The sequence below is a fragment of the Oryza sativa genome, chromosome 3 (assembly GCF_034140825.1).
Source record: "Oryza sativa Japonica Group chromosome 3, ASM3414082v1".
NCBI lineage: Eukaryota > Viridiplantae > Streptophyta > Magnoliopsida > Poales > Poaceae > Oryza > Oryza sativa.
This window is the reverse complement of record NC_089037.1, coordinates 3,639,885-3,655,274: the sequence shown is the minus strand read 5'-3', so window position 1 is coordinate 3,655,274 and position 15,390 is coordinate 3,639,885. Positions and strand designations below refer to the sequence as shown.

At 46.6% G+C, this 15,390-nt stretch overlaps 3 protein-coding genes across 9 annotated transcripts; 1 reads left to right on the top strand and 2 right to left on the bottom strand.

The window, feature by feature from the left end:
* Positions 1-1,991: 1,991 nt before the first annotated feature.
* LOC4331744 (uncharacterized) lies at positions 1,992-6,049 on the bottom strand. Its single transcript, XM_015777008.3, has 3 exons — positions 5,738-6,049; positions 5,289-5,633; positions 1,992-2,845 (listed from the first exon to the last, which is right to left on the bottom strand). The coding sequence occupies exons 1-3, from the start codon at positions 5,966-5,968 to the stop codon at positions 2,321-2,323; spliced, it is 1,101 nt and encodes a 366-aa protein (XP_015632494.1). The 5' UTR covers positions 5,969-6,049; the 3' UTR covers positions 1,992-2,320.
* A 3,075-nt stretch (positions 6,050-9,124) lies between these two features.
* On the top strand, positions 9,125-13,777 carry LOC4331743 (IQ domain-containing protein IQM2). 7 transcript variants are annotated; one of them, XM_066308439.1, is made up of 11 exons: positions 9,125-9,427; positions 9,830-9,879; positions 10,373-10,916; positions 11,014-11,128; positions 11,410-11,475; positions 11,567-11,655; positions 11,747-11,837; positions 11,925-12,071; positions 12,201-12,293; positions 12,384-12,485; positions 12,692-13,777. In XM_066308439.1, the coding sequence occupies exons 3-11, from the start codon at positions 10,471-10,473 to the stop codon at positions 13,373-13,375; spliced, it is 1,833 nt and encodes a 610-aa protein (XP_066164536.1). In that variant the 5' UTR covers positions 9,125-9,427; positions 9,830-9,879; positions 10,373-10,470; the 3' UTR covers positions 13,376-13,777. The 7 variants fall into 7 exon arrangements, with proteins under 7 accessions (XP_066164536.1, XP_066164535.1, XP_015632493.1 ...); XM_066308438.1 differs by having other exon boundaries at positions 9,830-10,027; positions 11,567-11,583; XM_015777007.3 differs by having other exon boundaries at positions 9,830-10,027.
* On the bottom strand, positions 13,443-14,882 carry LOC4331742 (small ribosomal subunit protein eS28). Its single transcript, XM_015777009.2, has 2 exons — positions 14,756-14,882; positions 13,443-13,809 (listed from the first exon to the last, which is right to left on the bottom strand). The coding sequence occupies exon 2, from the start codon at positions 13,806-13,808 to the stop codon at positions 13,611-13,613; it is 198 nt and encodes a 65-aa protein (XP_015632495.1). The 5' UTR covers position 13,809; positions 14,756-14,882; the 3' UTR covers positions 13,443-13,610.
* Between the last annotated feature and the right edge of the window lie 508 nt (positions 14,883-15,390).

The window sequence follows — 15,390 nt, the reverse complement described above, 5'->3', positions numbered from 1 at the left end:
GTATACATATTGTACAGTAGCATATTGCAGTGCAGGGCCTCAACACAGACTGTACCCTTTTGTTTAATCCCCTCTCCAGCGTTGCATTGCCATTACCATTGCCAATTTGGCACTGCATGATCTCACTTCGATTCCCTGGGACCATAGGAAGGATCACACGAGCGTATTATAAACACTTAAACAGAGTATTAATTAACCTTAACTAATATTTCTGCATGCAACAGTGATGCTTTCTTCGCAAGAGGACAGTGGTTGGTGGTGATCTTTTCACTGCAACTCAGTATTACAGCTCATGCAAATCAAGAAATTGCAGGCATTATGAGACACATCTCCTAGGACACATCAATCAAAAGGGACCCGTCAAGCTCGACAGATGATCCATCTCTCGCTTCTTTCAACTGTTGGAGACGACAGTAAAACATGGTCACCTTATAGTACATTGTTGCTTTTGAATGCAAAGGACAGACATGTGCAATGTAGCCTAGCCAAGTCCTGGATGAACAACAACAATCTGTCCCTGATTCAGAGTCAATGCAAGGGCATGGACAGGGTAGATCAGGTCATGATGCCTTCTTCATGGCCAGTACTTGAATGTAGTGATTGATCATTCATGCATGTTAAAAATTTGGTCCCTTTGGTGAGGTTAAGTTGCTGATATGCTTGTATATTTCAGGGAATGTGGTCCTTGATGAGAACATGGTGAGTACAGATCGGAGCAGATTTCTGAAGAACCCCATGTGGATATTAGGAACATCGCCGCATGAAAATCTACTGCTTATTATCAAAGTTCAGTTCACCGCCAGACAGCAGCAACAAGTGGTACCATATTCATCTAGATTCAACAAGCTGGAAAATGCATGGACCTAACCCCTTATCCGTTTCAGATGAAGATGCTCTATGATCAATACTCCCTTTCAAAACAAAACTATTTCTACCACTTAAGCCTTGTCTCAAAATAAAGCTATTTCTTCACCTACTTTTGTATCTCAACCAATCATAATAATTCTCTATTTAATTTCTCTATTTACTTTCTCTTCTCAACCAACCGACCAATCAAAACATTTTCCCTAGTTACCCGTATCTAGTTCAAAAAATGCTTATATTTTACTCCCTCCGTCCCATAATATAAGGGATTTTGGTGGGATGTGATGTGACACATCCTCCTTAGAGAGAGTAGCATGCAATAGTTAGTTACATGTACAGTTGGAAGTGCGAGTTAGAATACTGCAAAAGTTAACAATGGACAGGACAAATTAAACAAGTGGTTAACAGTCTTCACAGATTGGTGCAAACTCTGCGCATTTTGCCGATGCATATGCAGCTGAAGAAGACAAGAGGCATCCATGAACAGGCCACACCCAATGTGACCTCCAACTTTTTGTGACGTGATCGCACTAGAAACATGAGCAAGTGCTGATGCCACACCACAAGGGACACATGTTCAGGACAGGGAGATGCAAACAAAGAAGTTGCAGACTTTTTACAGTGATGAGGGCAAATGCAATGCACACCTGTAAATTGCAAAGCTTCTGCAACGGGAAAAAAAACAAACAGCTTGCTAGTGTTGCTCATTTGCAGACATTGTCAAGTGGCATACATGTTCAAGAACCATGCTGAACAACTTCCAATTTCCAAAGTTGCCACTGGTTTCTGCTAGGCATGCATATGAATAACACTGTTTATGTACTAGCACGCATAGCATCTCCATGCAGATCACATACCAAGGCAGAAAACAACATACAAGTTACAAAAAGCAGCACATGATTTCAGTCTTGCCTAGAGCTTCTGCAGAAGTAGCTACAAAGTTTCAGACAAATGCAACTCACATGTAGTAGTATATACTTCCAAGAAGACAGGAAGATTAAGATTGTCAAAAACACTTCGCAATAACCTAGAGACATGTAGTAAGGCTAAGCAGGTATCTACAATCTGTGCAAAGTCAGTTCAGTAGTTTTTATCTTCTCAGAAGTCAGAACTACTCAGAATACAGGTTTAAGAATTGTGTAACTATTTATTACTCATCACTTAGGTACTTCCTCCATTTTATATTATAAGACTTTCTAGCATTGTCTACATTCATATGTATATTAATGAATCTAGACATATATGTATGCGTAGATTCATTAACATATATATATATGCTAGAAAGTCTTATAACCTGAAACGGATGGAGTAATTACCTCAGGTTGGTACACATATGTACATGCACGAATTTCGATGCACAAACACAAGCAGAGCTGGGTGGTTGACCGTTGACACAGCCGAAGCTAACTCTCTACGTGTTACACCATTTCTCTCTTCTTGAACAGGTTGATCGATCTCACTTGCCGGCGGCCATGGCGTCGTAGAAGCGGCTCCTCCTGACCTCCTCGGGCGGGATGAAGGCGTCGGGGCCGAGCCCGGGCACGTTGAACGCCACGTCGTCGATGGTCCACGACTCCTCCATCCGCGTCACGACGCGGGCGGCGCGAACGCCGACGCCGAAGCGGGCGAGGTGCGCCGTGGAGCGGCCGGAGTGCGCGACGTGGACGCCGCCGCCGCCGTCGACGGCGCGGTAGTCGGCGAGGCTGGAGGAGATGGTGGTCTCCCAGTACATGGCGGCGGCGCCGGGGGACTGGATCCGCGTGAGCTGCGAGTCCTCGAGGCGGACGAGGAGGCCGCTCCGCTGGCTGAAGAACCCCGTCAGGCCGTGCCGGATCACCTCCGCCGTGCCGTCGCTCCAGCTCGACAGCACCGACGGCCCCACGTCCAGCCGCAGCACGAAGCAGTCCTCGCCGTCCACCAGCTTCTCGCCGGCGTGCTCCGCCGTCGAGAAGATCGCCGCGATCGTCACCGGATCCAACCCCTATCACGCACAAACCCATCATTAGTTTTACAGTAAAATGTACACCCTCTGCCCTAGAATAAATGCATTTTTAGTTTCATAATCATTTATCTTAAAATAAGTTTATTTTTGAGTAATTATTGTATCGGAATTTGTAAAAGTAAAAAATAAATTCATTGAGAATAGATAAAAAGAGAAATGATTTAAAATAGCCAAGAAGAGTAATTATTGAGAAATTTCATTGAGAATAGCCAAGAAGAATAAATTCATTTTGATTTACTACTAGTATGTGTAAATGGGTGAAAAATAAACTTATTCTGGGGTTAATGGTGTAGTAAATGAGCTAAAATTTCCATGGGTGAAAAGTGTATACTACTGTGTTACACTTCTTGGAATATGGAAATTTTGACAAGGTAGCATGGCTAGCTGTGCACGTACACTAATGAAATATCATAAAGATTATAATTATATTAGTAGGAATTTAATTGGAATTAATAGCTTGCCAGTGGATAGCTCTGCACAGCAGAGTTGGCATACTACATTATACATGTGTTTGGTGCATTTGGACCAGCAATGTTGGGGAATTTCATAATAGTCCAGTACAACAGCACTGCGAGATATTCAAGCAAAATCAAAGTTACGGCATTAATTCAAGTGTTCAGGTATTTATGTCTGGAGAGATTTTCACCCCGTTTTCTGAAAATGGAGGAAAATTCAGAATCTTCAGGTATTCCACTCTGAAATGAAATTTGGGTAAGGAGTAAGGGGAATGGCAATCTACCAGTGAATTAATTATTTGGGTTGTGCTAGCATCTGTATTTAGGTCAGAATTAAGAACATTCAGTGCTCCTTAGTTTGTTGGCACGGGACAGGGGACAATATGCAGATAAATATAAATTCACTACTCTCTTGAGCAAAACGCCTTGTACAAAGTACTATAGTACAAAGAGCTAAGAGACAAGCTACATATGCTGCTCCTCAACGAGAAAATGAGACATCAACAGAAACAATTTTTTATTTAGGCCATCCATGATAATTTCTTAGCTTTCTCTACAGAGATTTGGTAAAACCTTTTGGAATTCTGAAGTGAGATTGGTGAAACTTCTGCTAACTAGTCAACTAGGTCCTATGCTAATGGGTGGCCTAAATGAAGCAATTAACCAATTAACTAATCAATTATCAATGGCACATTGATCTAACATTCAAACAGTTAGACCTGATCAGATATGAGCTGCTCTGTACAATTAAATAAAATGTTAGGTAAGTATAGAGATTTCAAGAATCACATCATGACATCAGTACCCAAATTTCCTACCACCAGGTTGGTTAGGAAAATGATAGCTTTGCTTAAAGAAGTACTAGAAAACCTAAAGAAAAGATTGTCTAATTTAATAAACCACACACATATATTTATCATTTGTTTTTATTTCAGCAGGTTGGGAATACTGTTTGATCATAAGCATGAGAGCACCTTAACCATTTTCACATACAAACAGTCGTAATCTTTGGGCCAAAATTTACAAGAAAAAAATCAACTTGCGCCAGTCAACTCCCAACCAGCACTAACATATGTACCTGTGTTGCCCAGCAAGAAAGCTAAAGAAACAAGGTACCATTTGCCAAGTTGCTTAGGATAAGCCCTAAACTAAAGCGCCCAGTCTACGCTAATCAAGTGATCAAACTTTCATAAAAAAGAGCCAGCCCAAGCAAACATATATTCTAGTCCCATGTGAGGCAATGGCAAGGCGGCTAATCTCAGACCTAGCGCTCTCTCTCTCTCTCTCTCTCTCTCTAGCTAGGGTCAAACAAGACAGTTAGTAGTATTAACAAAGCATATGAGGCATGCATGCAGCATCAATAATGACATCAACAACAAGTGCGGCATGGCATGCATTGGTAGCAACCAGCAACCTGCAGGAACGAGCTCCAGCTCCAGATCCCAAGATTACAACTGTGCAGTGCAGTGAGAGCATGTGTGCGATGCCATCCATATGATATCCAACTGCTCTTGACAAAGATTCTTCCTCAAAATCCAATTGTTCTTCTTGTTTAATGGATCTTCTCCATGGCCTCCTCTTTTTTTCTTTTCCTCTCTTCTTTTTACTACTTTCTCATGCAGATGCAGCAGCCATGACCACACACGCTTACAGATGCAAAGCAAAAGGGGGGCATTTGCCGCAAAAAGAGCAAAGGAAGGAGAAGGGTACCCCAGTGTGGGACCCACCTGTCATAGGCGGATGAGCAGCTGGCTACTCGGCTAGCTAAGCTAGCAGTAGTAACACGGTGCACGCGAGGCACGCCCATGGCGAGCGCCAGCGATGAGAGTAAAAAGTAGCAGGAGATGCGAGAAAAGGAGAGGGGAAAAAAAAAGAAGGATGCGATGTCAGTGTGGAATGGCAATGGCGGCGAGATGCAGCAGCTTTGGTTTGCAAGTGGAGAAAGGTGGAGAGAGGTTGGTGCCAACCTGGAGGGCGCGGCGGAGCGGGCGTGAGCCGCCGCGGGCGGCGTGGGCGCCGACCCACGGCGTGCGGCGCCAGGCGACGCGTCCGTCGCTCCCCGCGGCGACGTGCTGCCCGGCCACCGCCATCTCCACGATCCACATGCTGGGCGCCAGCTGCCACATCACGAAGCTCCCCTCGTGCCCCCTCCCGCCGCCGCCGCCACCGCCGGCGCCGCCGCCGGCCGGATCCTGCAGCATCGCCAGCCGCACCCTCCCCGCCGCGTACATGCTCTTCACCGCGCCCTCTATCTTGCCGCACCCCGTCGTCGCCCTGAACTGCTCTATGATGTACTGCGCCGACGACGCCACCTGCACGCACCACCAACCAACCAAACCATGAGCAAACCAAACCAAACCAAGCTTTGCATAGACGACGACGAAGACGAAGCAGAAGAACACGATCAAGAACGGACATGGCGGGGGAGGCGGGGGAGGATGGGCACGGGGGAGAGCGGGCAGGCGAGGACGGAGAGCAGCACGCGGAGGTCAGCGGCGGGGCGGGCGTCTTCCCCGGCGCCGGAGAGCAAGCGGCGCGCCACCCGGTGCAGCGCCGCCTGCAGCCCCGACGACTTCCGCCGCGCCGCCTCCTCCTCGCCGCCGCCCGGCTCCTCCGCCAACGTCTCCAGCGCCACCCTCGATCTCATCTCTCGATCACCCGATCCCTCCAAGAACTCTCTCTCTCTCTCTCTCTCTCTCACCCAGCTCAAGCTTGTGTGTGAGGTTGCGGCGCGAGAGTTTGTTGCTTCTTGGTTATAAACGGAAGCAGCAGCAGCAGCAGCAAGAGCTTCTTGGTTATGAACTAAGCTAGCGAAGCTTGCGACAGATCACGCTGCACGGGTAAGCAAACGGCTCACCGCCAATGACGGGTGGGCTCCCGACGGTGCGGGGCCCGGGCGGCAGTGAGACGGGGGTGCGGCCGTGCGGGTGTGGAGTGCGGGCGAAGGGAAGGGGCAGCGTTGAAGGGAGGCAAGAGGAAAACGGGTTGGAGGCGGGTCAAAATCAAAATCTTCGCTCGCGTCGCGTTTTGCTTTGCTTTGCTTCGTGTTGGTGTGGTAGCTACGAGGAGCTACGAGACTGCTTCCCAGTGAAGTGAAACCTACCAGCCACAGCCAGGGTCGGAGCTAGAGTCATTAGGGGGGCTTCAGAAACCCGGTGAAAAAATTTTTATAACTAAACCTTACTTATTTTCACTATATGTTCACCCCTCGATATAAATTTAGTTACCCGTATTAACTTAAAATTGATATAAAGTAGAGTAAATCCTGGCCACTCCGTTATGTTCTGCTCTGCTCAGCTCAGCACCCAGGTCGAATTCAGACCATCCCAGTCAAGTTCAAGTAACCAATAGTTTACCTCCAAAGTAATACTCCTTCGGGAAAGCAGAAATTTTAGAGAATTTCCATGGAAACCGAGAATTATTTTTATAGAATTTCTGAAAAAAAAATCAAATGTAACAGATGTAGCTTTCAATATGTTAGTTTTTCTGTCCGGGAACAGGGGTATTCAGTTGACGTGGTAGCTTTTCTCCGCTGATCCACACCTGATAATCTGATTTTATGCATGCGTGCTGTGTTTGCTTGCAGGAGAGGATCCCGTTAGGCAATAGCCATCGACGGCAAGCAGCTTTCAGAGCCTCAAATGCGTGATGGCGGAAGGGAGTGAAGGCGACTCGGCAACCCTTGCAAGCACCGGCCATGGATGATGGATCAAGCCGCATTTACGGCCCTGATGGTTCTGAAAGTGCAGGAACTGGAAAACGATGGCGATCACGCAGCCGCATTCACAAACTTCTCCGGACATCACCCCCCTGAACTCGCTGGAGACAATCAAATCTTCTTTAATGGCATATGGTGTTCTTTGGTCGACCCGTTGCTTCGGTGTACAAGGACACAGAGGGGCTATTTAGTTCACAAAACAAAAAATTATACTGTCACATCGAATATTTTGACACATGTATGAAGTATTAAATATAGACAAAAAAAAACAATTACACATATTACGTGTAAATTGCGAGACGAATGTTTTAAACCTAATTGCGTCATGATTTGACAATGTGGTGCTACAGCAAACATTTGCTAATTGCGGATTAATTAGGCTTAATAAATTCTTCTCGCGGTTTCTTAGCAGAATATGTAATTTGTTTTGTTATTAGATTACGTTTAATACTTCAAATGTGCGTTCTTATATCCATTGTGACAACAAACCAAAAAATTTTCCCCAACTAAATAAGGCCAGATTCTCAGCTTATACTGCACGATGTAATCAGTGGAGATTGAGGCATGTAAATGCATATACTTGATTGAATCTGAACGGACACACGGAACCGTGTTTGTCCAACATCGGAGGACTAGTTGTATATATTTAGTGATCTTGAAGTAGTCTGTACCTTACTGGCCTACTGCTGACGAGTTGTAATAAACTCCATCGCTGTTCTGCTCTGAATTTCCAATGATTTCTGAATTCCAGCAATGTGATTTGTACGCTTGTTTCAGGGGACGTCATTGCTAAGTGCCCCATGTAATCGTCACAGGCTTTATTGCTGGGCTCAGATCCTCAGAATCACAGAGCCTCAATCCCTCAGAAGTTGGCTCAGCAATGATCAGGTTTCAATTTATACCCCGTTGCTTCTGACACTGAATAGTCAATTGTTCTTGACAACTGTCCTGAAACAATGTTAAAGCCTTAAAGGTAGACAAAAGAAGAATGTGCACTTAGATCTTGCTTAGAACCTAATAAATGGTCTGAATGTGCCGTCAATAACTTGCAAACTTACACTAGAAGGATGGATGACAGGGATATATGCTGGTTAGTATGTATGGTATACCAAGCAAAAGCACGATACCTAGTGGAACCAGAATTTCAGTTTCGATGTTACTGTCAGAATTTGATGATGCCGTGGCTGTTGTGTTTGGCCAGATGTAGCATTTTAAGTCTGCATAGCCATGATTCCCACAAATCAAGTCCACTATAACAGCCTCGAGGACGGCATGTCCTTCTCATCCAACTTGATTAATTACTTGGGTGATGCTTGCCAAGAACCTAGATAACACCGTGCTGATCATGCATGCGCTCGTAATTAAGAAGGTAAAAGCTAGAGATGCTGTCATGATCACACGAGCCCAAAAAAAAGTGAAATGACATCGGAACGTTACCTCGTTCGATGCGATTCTGGTGGCTTTATGTTGGTGGCAACGGATTGAAAAAACGCAGCTTTGGTGATTCCTGACAGAGCAATGAAACGCGGCGGAGGCATTTCGTCGAGCAGGTTGCAGACCCAAGAGATTGCTCAAGAGGACAACTCGGTGGCCGCCGGAGTAAACCTTTGCGGTGGCTGCCTTGCTCCGCGTCGAGAAGTACCCAGGAGAGAAAAGGCTAGTAAGGCCAGACTTCCGGGGAGGTGGCGGCGGCGCACTGGCCCGCCAATGGCCACGCCGTCTTGCAACCGCACTACTGCAGTTACCACGCCGAACGCCGTGGCGACCATGGCTTTCCCGTGCCCTGTACTTCTGTACACGAAACTTTCCTGCGGGGAAAAGGCGGTGAGGCACGGCAGGTCCGGCCGGCGGTGAGCAGCGACGCGGCGAGGCGGCCGCCGAGAGAAGGCAGGCCCATCGGTTAGCCGCAGTTAGCAGGCCCAGCCCAATATGTCTACATTCAATGGGCCTAAACTGCCACGATTGAAGGCCCATACTCCCCTACAAAAGGATTGGAGGCCCATATTGGCATGGAATGGATGATGGCCCAACAACACGACCAGTTGTCGGCCTACTAGATTGACGAGGCCCAACACATCAGGCCTTGGACTCGTCTCTTTCCTCGGGCTCAAGCGCTCGGCGGCGGCCGGCCGCCGGCGGGGTGGCGCGGCCGAGGCCCGAGGGGGAAGGAGACGGCGGCGGTGTGTGGCGTGGCCGGTACGCCTCCATGCCTTATCGGTGCTCGTGTTCCTTCGCGTCGAGGAGTGGGGAAGCGGCTGGAGAAATGGCTCTCCGGCTTCCGGCGGCGAGGCCGCCATGTTCGCCTAGATGATTAACATCGTTGAGCCCGGCGTTGCTGTGTTCGGGAGTCGGGGACATCAGCAGCGGCGGCGCTTCGTCTCCCAGATGGTAACAAATCTCTCATTTCTATACACACGCAGCTAGAGCTAGTTCCCATCTGATTGCTTTGGTCAAGTAGCTTGGCACTTGGCAGAGTAGCCGTGTTGTCTTGTCATTGATTCTTGAGTAAAATTTCCTTACATGACGAATCGATAACAAGAAATTTGAAAAAAAAATCTAGCAACAAATTATGCCATCAGATTTTAGATCTCTTTGATGTCTGCAGCTCTGCAATTTGGGTTCTAGTTATACCTAATTATCCATTCCATGTTTGTTCAAAAACGATTAAAAGAACATGTGTTGTGTATTTTTAACCACTCCAAATATATCATAAGCTACCTCCCTTTTCTTTCTCCTTTTCTTTTCCCTCGGAGCATTCAATCACCTCAGACCGTGCATTGTTATTTATAGGGTGAAGACAGCAACAAACCCATCCCCGTGTTCATCTGCCCTCTTCCATGGTCATTACCTACTCTCCATTTATGCCTGGTTCCCCTACATTTGCTCTCATTCGTCATGCAAATTTTCAGATTCCTTTTAGCTTTCTTCCTCGCAGACCTCTCATCAGGAGGTTCTGTTGGGTGGATGGTGCTGTACCCTTTGAGCTAGGTAGGTATGGCTGATGTTCTTTGATTTTGAATCTTGTTTACAGAAATGACTCTCCGTGATCTTCTTGGATTTTTTTATCTATATCGTTTATTATTGAAACTAGGTGATTTAAGAAACAAGAAATGAGATGGATCATTTTTATATGAAGGATAAGAACATATTTCATAGAGCCCATTTCACATAATGTATTTTGATCTCCCTTGATAAGATATAAAACAAAGGAAGGAAGACATCAAATGTGTTGTTAAAATGACCCTGTCAACTCAGTCGGCCTACATTTGGTCTCCCTTGATTTTCCAATGTAAAACAGGTCTTGGCTCATCTATAAAGTATGCATTGGTGCAGAGCTCCAGAGCGACAGAAGTAAGGCTTATCAGAAGAAACTATAGGGCGGAAAGCAAACAAAAAAAACTGTCACGTTATTGCATTTTTTCAGTCAGGAAATGGGCCTGTCAATCTCATACCCGCCAGATGACTACCTGCCTACGGAAGAGGACACAGACCAGATGTTTGTTCGGTCTCTCAGCTCTGACAATCTCAGCACCATTGAGACCTTTGAGTCACCACCGGCATTACTCGACTCCCTGAGTTCCCAAAGGCCTATCATAAAAGAATCCTTTAACTTCAAAAAAAGTGAGGGTGATCCATTTCATGTTGAAACTACAGTATCCTTGATGAGTCCTAAACCCGGCAAGGAGAAGAGTTGCACCCATAAACGCACTATCCTACCAAGATATGGGTCAATGGAATACTTGCCACCACATTCTCCAGTGGTTGGGATGATCAGCCCGAAGCACCAGGCCGCAGCAGTAAGAGTGCAGAAGGTATACAAGAGCTTCAGGACTAGGCGGCAACTTGCTGATTGCGCTGTTCTTGTTGAACAACGCTGGTATGTTGGATTCATAAGCTATTCATGCATTGTCATATTTGATGCGGTGTATTTCTCATTGTGATAACTTTGCCTGAATTTTGTGATGCTGAATCAGGTGGAAACTGATAGATTTCGCACTGCTCAAGCACAATTCAGTATCCTTTTTTGAGGAGGAGAAGCCAGAATCTGCCCTCTCAAGGTGGTCTCGGGCTAGAACGAAAGCTGCGAAGGTATAGTCATGTGTTTACACATTCTTTTGGCTAACCTGAACCTTCTGATCTTAAAAAATAGAGAATTGCTCATAGCAGTGTTCTTTGTATACAAAACTGTTGGCATTGCTGGTGCTGTCATTGACATATATTTCTGGCATTATGTTCAAGTATTCTGAATCATTCAAACTGATAAACTGAAATGGTGCAGTTCTGTTTGTTCTATGCACTACAGGCATACTATAATAGTGTTACCGAATACTGATAAGAGTACTGTTTGTGCTTTTTTGTTCTTATGTTAGGTAGGTAAAGGTCTGTCGAAGGATGAAAAGGCTCAGAAGCTCGCTTTGCAGCACTGGCTCGAAGCTGTATGTTTCAGAACTCTCAAAACATTGTATCCAAACATAATTTTATGATAGCACTTCACTAACCAGAAGTTCATTGATGACTTTTGGACAGATTGACCCTCGGCATCGGTATGGTCACAACCTCCATTACTACTACCAACATTGGCTTCACTGCGAAAGCAAACAACCTTTCTTCTACTGGTAAAATTCATGCGAAAGCGTGAAACTCTAGAGTGTTTGTGAACCAGATGAACAAACAAATTGGTGATTTCTGAACTTACGATTATGATAGGTTGGATGTGGGTGAAGGAAAAGACGTAAGTATGGAGGACCACTGCCCTAGATGGAAGCTGTTGCAGCAATGCATCAGGTATCTTGGCCCTGTAAGTTGCTGTTCCTGCGAACCAATCATTCTGAAATCTTAAAGTGGAGAAGGTTGCACTCTGAACAGAGATTACTACTTTGTGCAGAAAGAGAGGGAGTTCTATGAGGTAGTAATTGAGAACAAGAAACTGCTGTACAAGATGAGCCGCAAGATTGTCGACACTTCTGAGGGCCCCAAGAATTCGAAATGGATCTTCGTGTTGAGCACAACAAGAGTTCTATACATTGGCACGGTACCTTTTTTGAGCATTAAGCAGTTAGTGAATATTGGCATTTGTCACTTGTCAATAGTACATATTCAGTACATGAACCATAATAGTGAAACGTCACCTATCACTGATGAAATGGATACATTCTTGCAGAAGAGCAAGGGCACATTCCAGCACTCCAGCTTCCTTGCTGGTGGAGCCACATCTGCTGCCGGGAGACTAGTTGTAGATAATGGAATCCTAAAGGTGCATGGAACTGCAGATTATGTGGTTTTATTTCTTGGTCTGCACAGCAGCAAAGACACCTTTTCTGATTCAGTTATCCACCTTTCTCAGGCTGTCTGGCCACATAGCGGGCACTACCGTCCTACGGAGGCAAACTTCCGCGAATTCATGATGTATCTGAAGAAGAGAAACGTAGATCTTGCCAATATCAAGGTGAGTAGACAACGGTAAATTCTATCTTCTTACATTCTGTTTTAGAGAAGGGTATTTTTTACATGCCAACAAAAGAAAGACTTCTTATGAGCCAATTAGTTTTAAGTGTTTAAGATTTCCTTTCAAAAGATCAGTTTAAGATTTCCTAGCCTTGATATATATTCTGACATCAGAACATATAATTGGGTTTGTTGGTTTTGCTACAGTTGAGCCCATCAGAAGACGAAGAGGACGAGTGTCTCAGGTCCAGGAGTGGCCGCTCCCAGCTCGAGCCAACCGAGCCAGGAAAGCCTGAGAAGGAAGAAGACGCCACGGCCGACGACAATGGCACTACCACCGTGGCCGCGCAAGCCGCGCCACCCTCCACCACCGGCGGTGAGCCAGCCACGCCGGTGATGAAGAGGTCATCCTCCGGCAACCGCCTGCAGCGCAAGCGGCCGCCGAGGCTGACGCTGGACAAGAGCCGGCTGGCCAAGGGCGTGGCGGAGCAGGACGCCGGGTCGTTCGGCGACCGCCTGGACTTCTGCAAGGTGAACCTGTTCCGCGGCGGCGAGGAGGCGGAGGAGGCGGTGGTGGTGCCGCAGGAGAAGATCCTCCGCCGGCTCAACTCCAGGATGACCATGAACTCGTACCAGCTCGGGAAGCAGCTGTCGCTCCGGTGGACCACCGGCGCCGGGCCGCGGATCGGCTGCGTCCGCGACTACCCGCCGGAGCTCCAGTTCCGGGTGATGGAGCAGATCAGCCTGACTCCGCGCGGCGGCGCCGGGCCACTGAGGCTCGGGTCGACGGCGACCCCCCGGCAGAGCCCCTGCGCGCCGCTCCCGTCGCCGGCGCCGCTCTACGCCGCCGCCGGGACTCCCACCTCGCTGCTGCAGCACGGTGCAGCCTAAAAGTCCTTACTTTGTGGGCGTATTCAGAGTTTCAGACAGTATAAAATTCGAGCCAATAACCAATCCATGCATCAATTCAGCTAATATTATCGAGCACAACCATGTCACATTGCATCAAGTGAAATTCAGCTCAGTTATATAAAACAAAAAATGCGAGATTGTCATCAGGTCTAGAGCTCAAAGACAATCAGACAACCACAGTACGACAGACATGTCTGAATTCGTGCAAGAAGGTTCAGCGAAGCCTCCTGGCCTCCCTCTCGGACTCGAGCAAGGTGAGGATGTCGCCCTCTCGAACCGGGCCCTTGACGTTCCTCATGATGAGACGGTTCTGGTCATCCAAGAACTTGACTCTCACCTGGGTCACCTGACCCCTGGAGCCGGTACGCCCCATCACCTTCACCACAACAGCCAGCTTCACCTGGGTGTCCATGCTGCACGAACAAACAGCATATTGGTTATCAATGTGAGTGGAGTAGATGCTACCGCGAATGGTTGGTTGAAACTGTTGTTGAGCAAACAAGACTCATGCTTCAATTACAGTGACCTAATCATGCAAACTAGGCACATTGGAACTAAATATAACTTCGCGGACCCGGCAAAAAAAAACTAATATAATACTAGAACAGATTTGAGGTTCCAGAGCAATCGCAATAAGGAAAACATGAGTAAATGTACACAACATGCAATTAAATCGCATGCTAGTTCTTGCACAAATCTGGATAACTAGGCACTAACTTCACTTTAAACAGTTCTGAAGTACAAAAATTCTGTCCATCCCCCAATGATCATCTCTATGGGGATAGCAAGAACCATGCACTAAACTAATAATTTCAGCAGTGTATTTTAACTTTTAAAGTGCAGAAATCCGGTTCTCTAGTAATCCAGACTTTACTATTGTAGCAGCAATCAAACTAATCAGGGAACATGACAAAACTGTTCTTTCAGCTGTTTCAGACATTCAGATTCAGACTACTAATTAATTAAGTACAGGGTAAAACTGATCATCTACGGTTGTCGCACATTAGCGACACTGGTCATCTTAATTTGTTCTGAACTTCTAATTTAACAAGAACCCTAAAATCATCCTCAGTGACATAGTCTAAGTATCGAAACAGAAATATAAATAATTCATGGCAGAGAAAATTCGGCCCTTCGGGACTTGCCGATACCATCAATTCCCAATCCCAATTTCAACACGGCATCACGGAACAAACGCATAACGGCCACGGAGTACGAGCAAGAGTACTAGGGCACCCTAAATCACAAGCGGCAAGGTAGTGGCAATTCCGCCATGAAGCATACAAGATAACACCCAGTACGTCGTCAAGGAAGAAACGCGCGTAGAGATCGAGATCGAGATCGGGCGAAGGGACGCACCTCGTTTCCTCGCGTGGGCGGCGGCCGACGAGGGCGCAAGACGATGGCGGCGGCGGCGGCGGCGGCGTTGGGAGGAGGAGGAAGCGCTGGGCCTTCGTGTCTCCTTTATATCAGAGCGGCGGTCGACGAAAGACTAGTCTGTCGCCGAGACGGACTTCTTATTGTTACTGGGCCGTGTTAATGGGCCTTGAATAGGCCGCATCATTTCTTAATGGGCCTTGAAAAGCCTGCGTAGGATTCGTGGAGGTGGAGGTCGGATTTCAATTATCCGAAACCCTTGTTTTCTCAATATTCTCGCTTCTTTTTCATGGCAACAATGAAGGTAGATGCAATAGAAATCATCATCAGTGTACACCTACGGTTTCAGCATTGATTTTGGGTATGATCACTCAAATTCGAGAGCAAATTCAAGACGAAATAACCTCGCAAAAAGTTCAAGCCGACGTGAAGTTTTGTATCGAGAGTTCGAGACATCTGAGATGCAGCAGCCGTACTGCAGGTGTCGTTGTCCATTGAAATGCACACTCATCGGCTTCATCGCATACTTGAAGTGTGGCGATCGAATGAACCGATGTTCTGCTGCCCAGGATCGATTCATTTCATCAAGATACTTTAGTAATTACTTATTATTGCCT

Coding starts and splice junctions, on each gene's coding strand:
- LOC4331744 (XM_015777008.3), bottom strand. CDS start 5,968: ATGAGATCGAGGGTGGCGCTGGAGACGTTGGCGGAGGAGCCGGGCGGC. Junction 5,634..5,737: donor TCCCCCGCCTCCCCCGCCAT/GTCCGTTCTTGA, acceptor TGGTGCGTGCAG/GTGGCGTCGTCGGCGCAGTA. Junction 2,846..5,288: donor CGCTCCGCCGCGCCCTCCAG/GTTGGCACCAAC, acceptor TGTGCGTGATAG/GGGTTGGATCCGGTGACGAT.
- LOC4331743 (XM_066308436.1), top strand. CDS start 10,471: ATGGGCCTGTCAATCTCATACCCGCCAGATGACTACCTGCCTACGGAA. Junction 11,476..11,566: donor TGCAGCACTGGCTCGAAGCT/GTATGTTTCAGA, acceptor ACTTTTGGACAG/ATTGACCCTCGGCATCGGTA. Junction 12,072..12,200: donor GAGTTCTATACATTGGCACG/GTACCTTTTTTG, acceptor ACATTCTTGCAG/AAGAGCAAGGGCACATTCCA.
- LOC4331742 (XM_015777009.2), bottom strand. CDS start 13,808: ATGGACACCCAGGTGAAGCTGGCTGTTGTGGTGAAGGTGATGGGGCGT.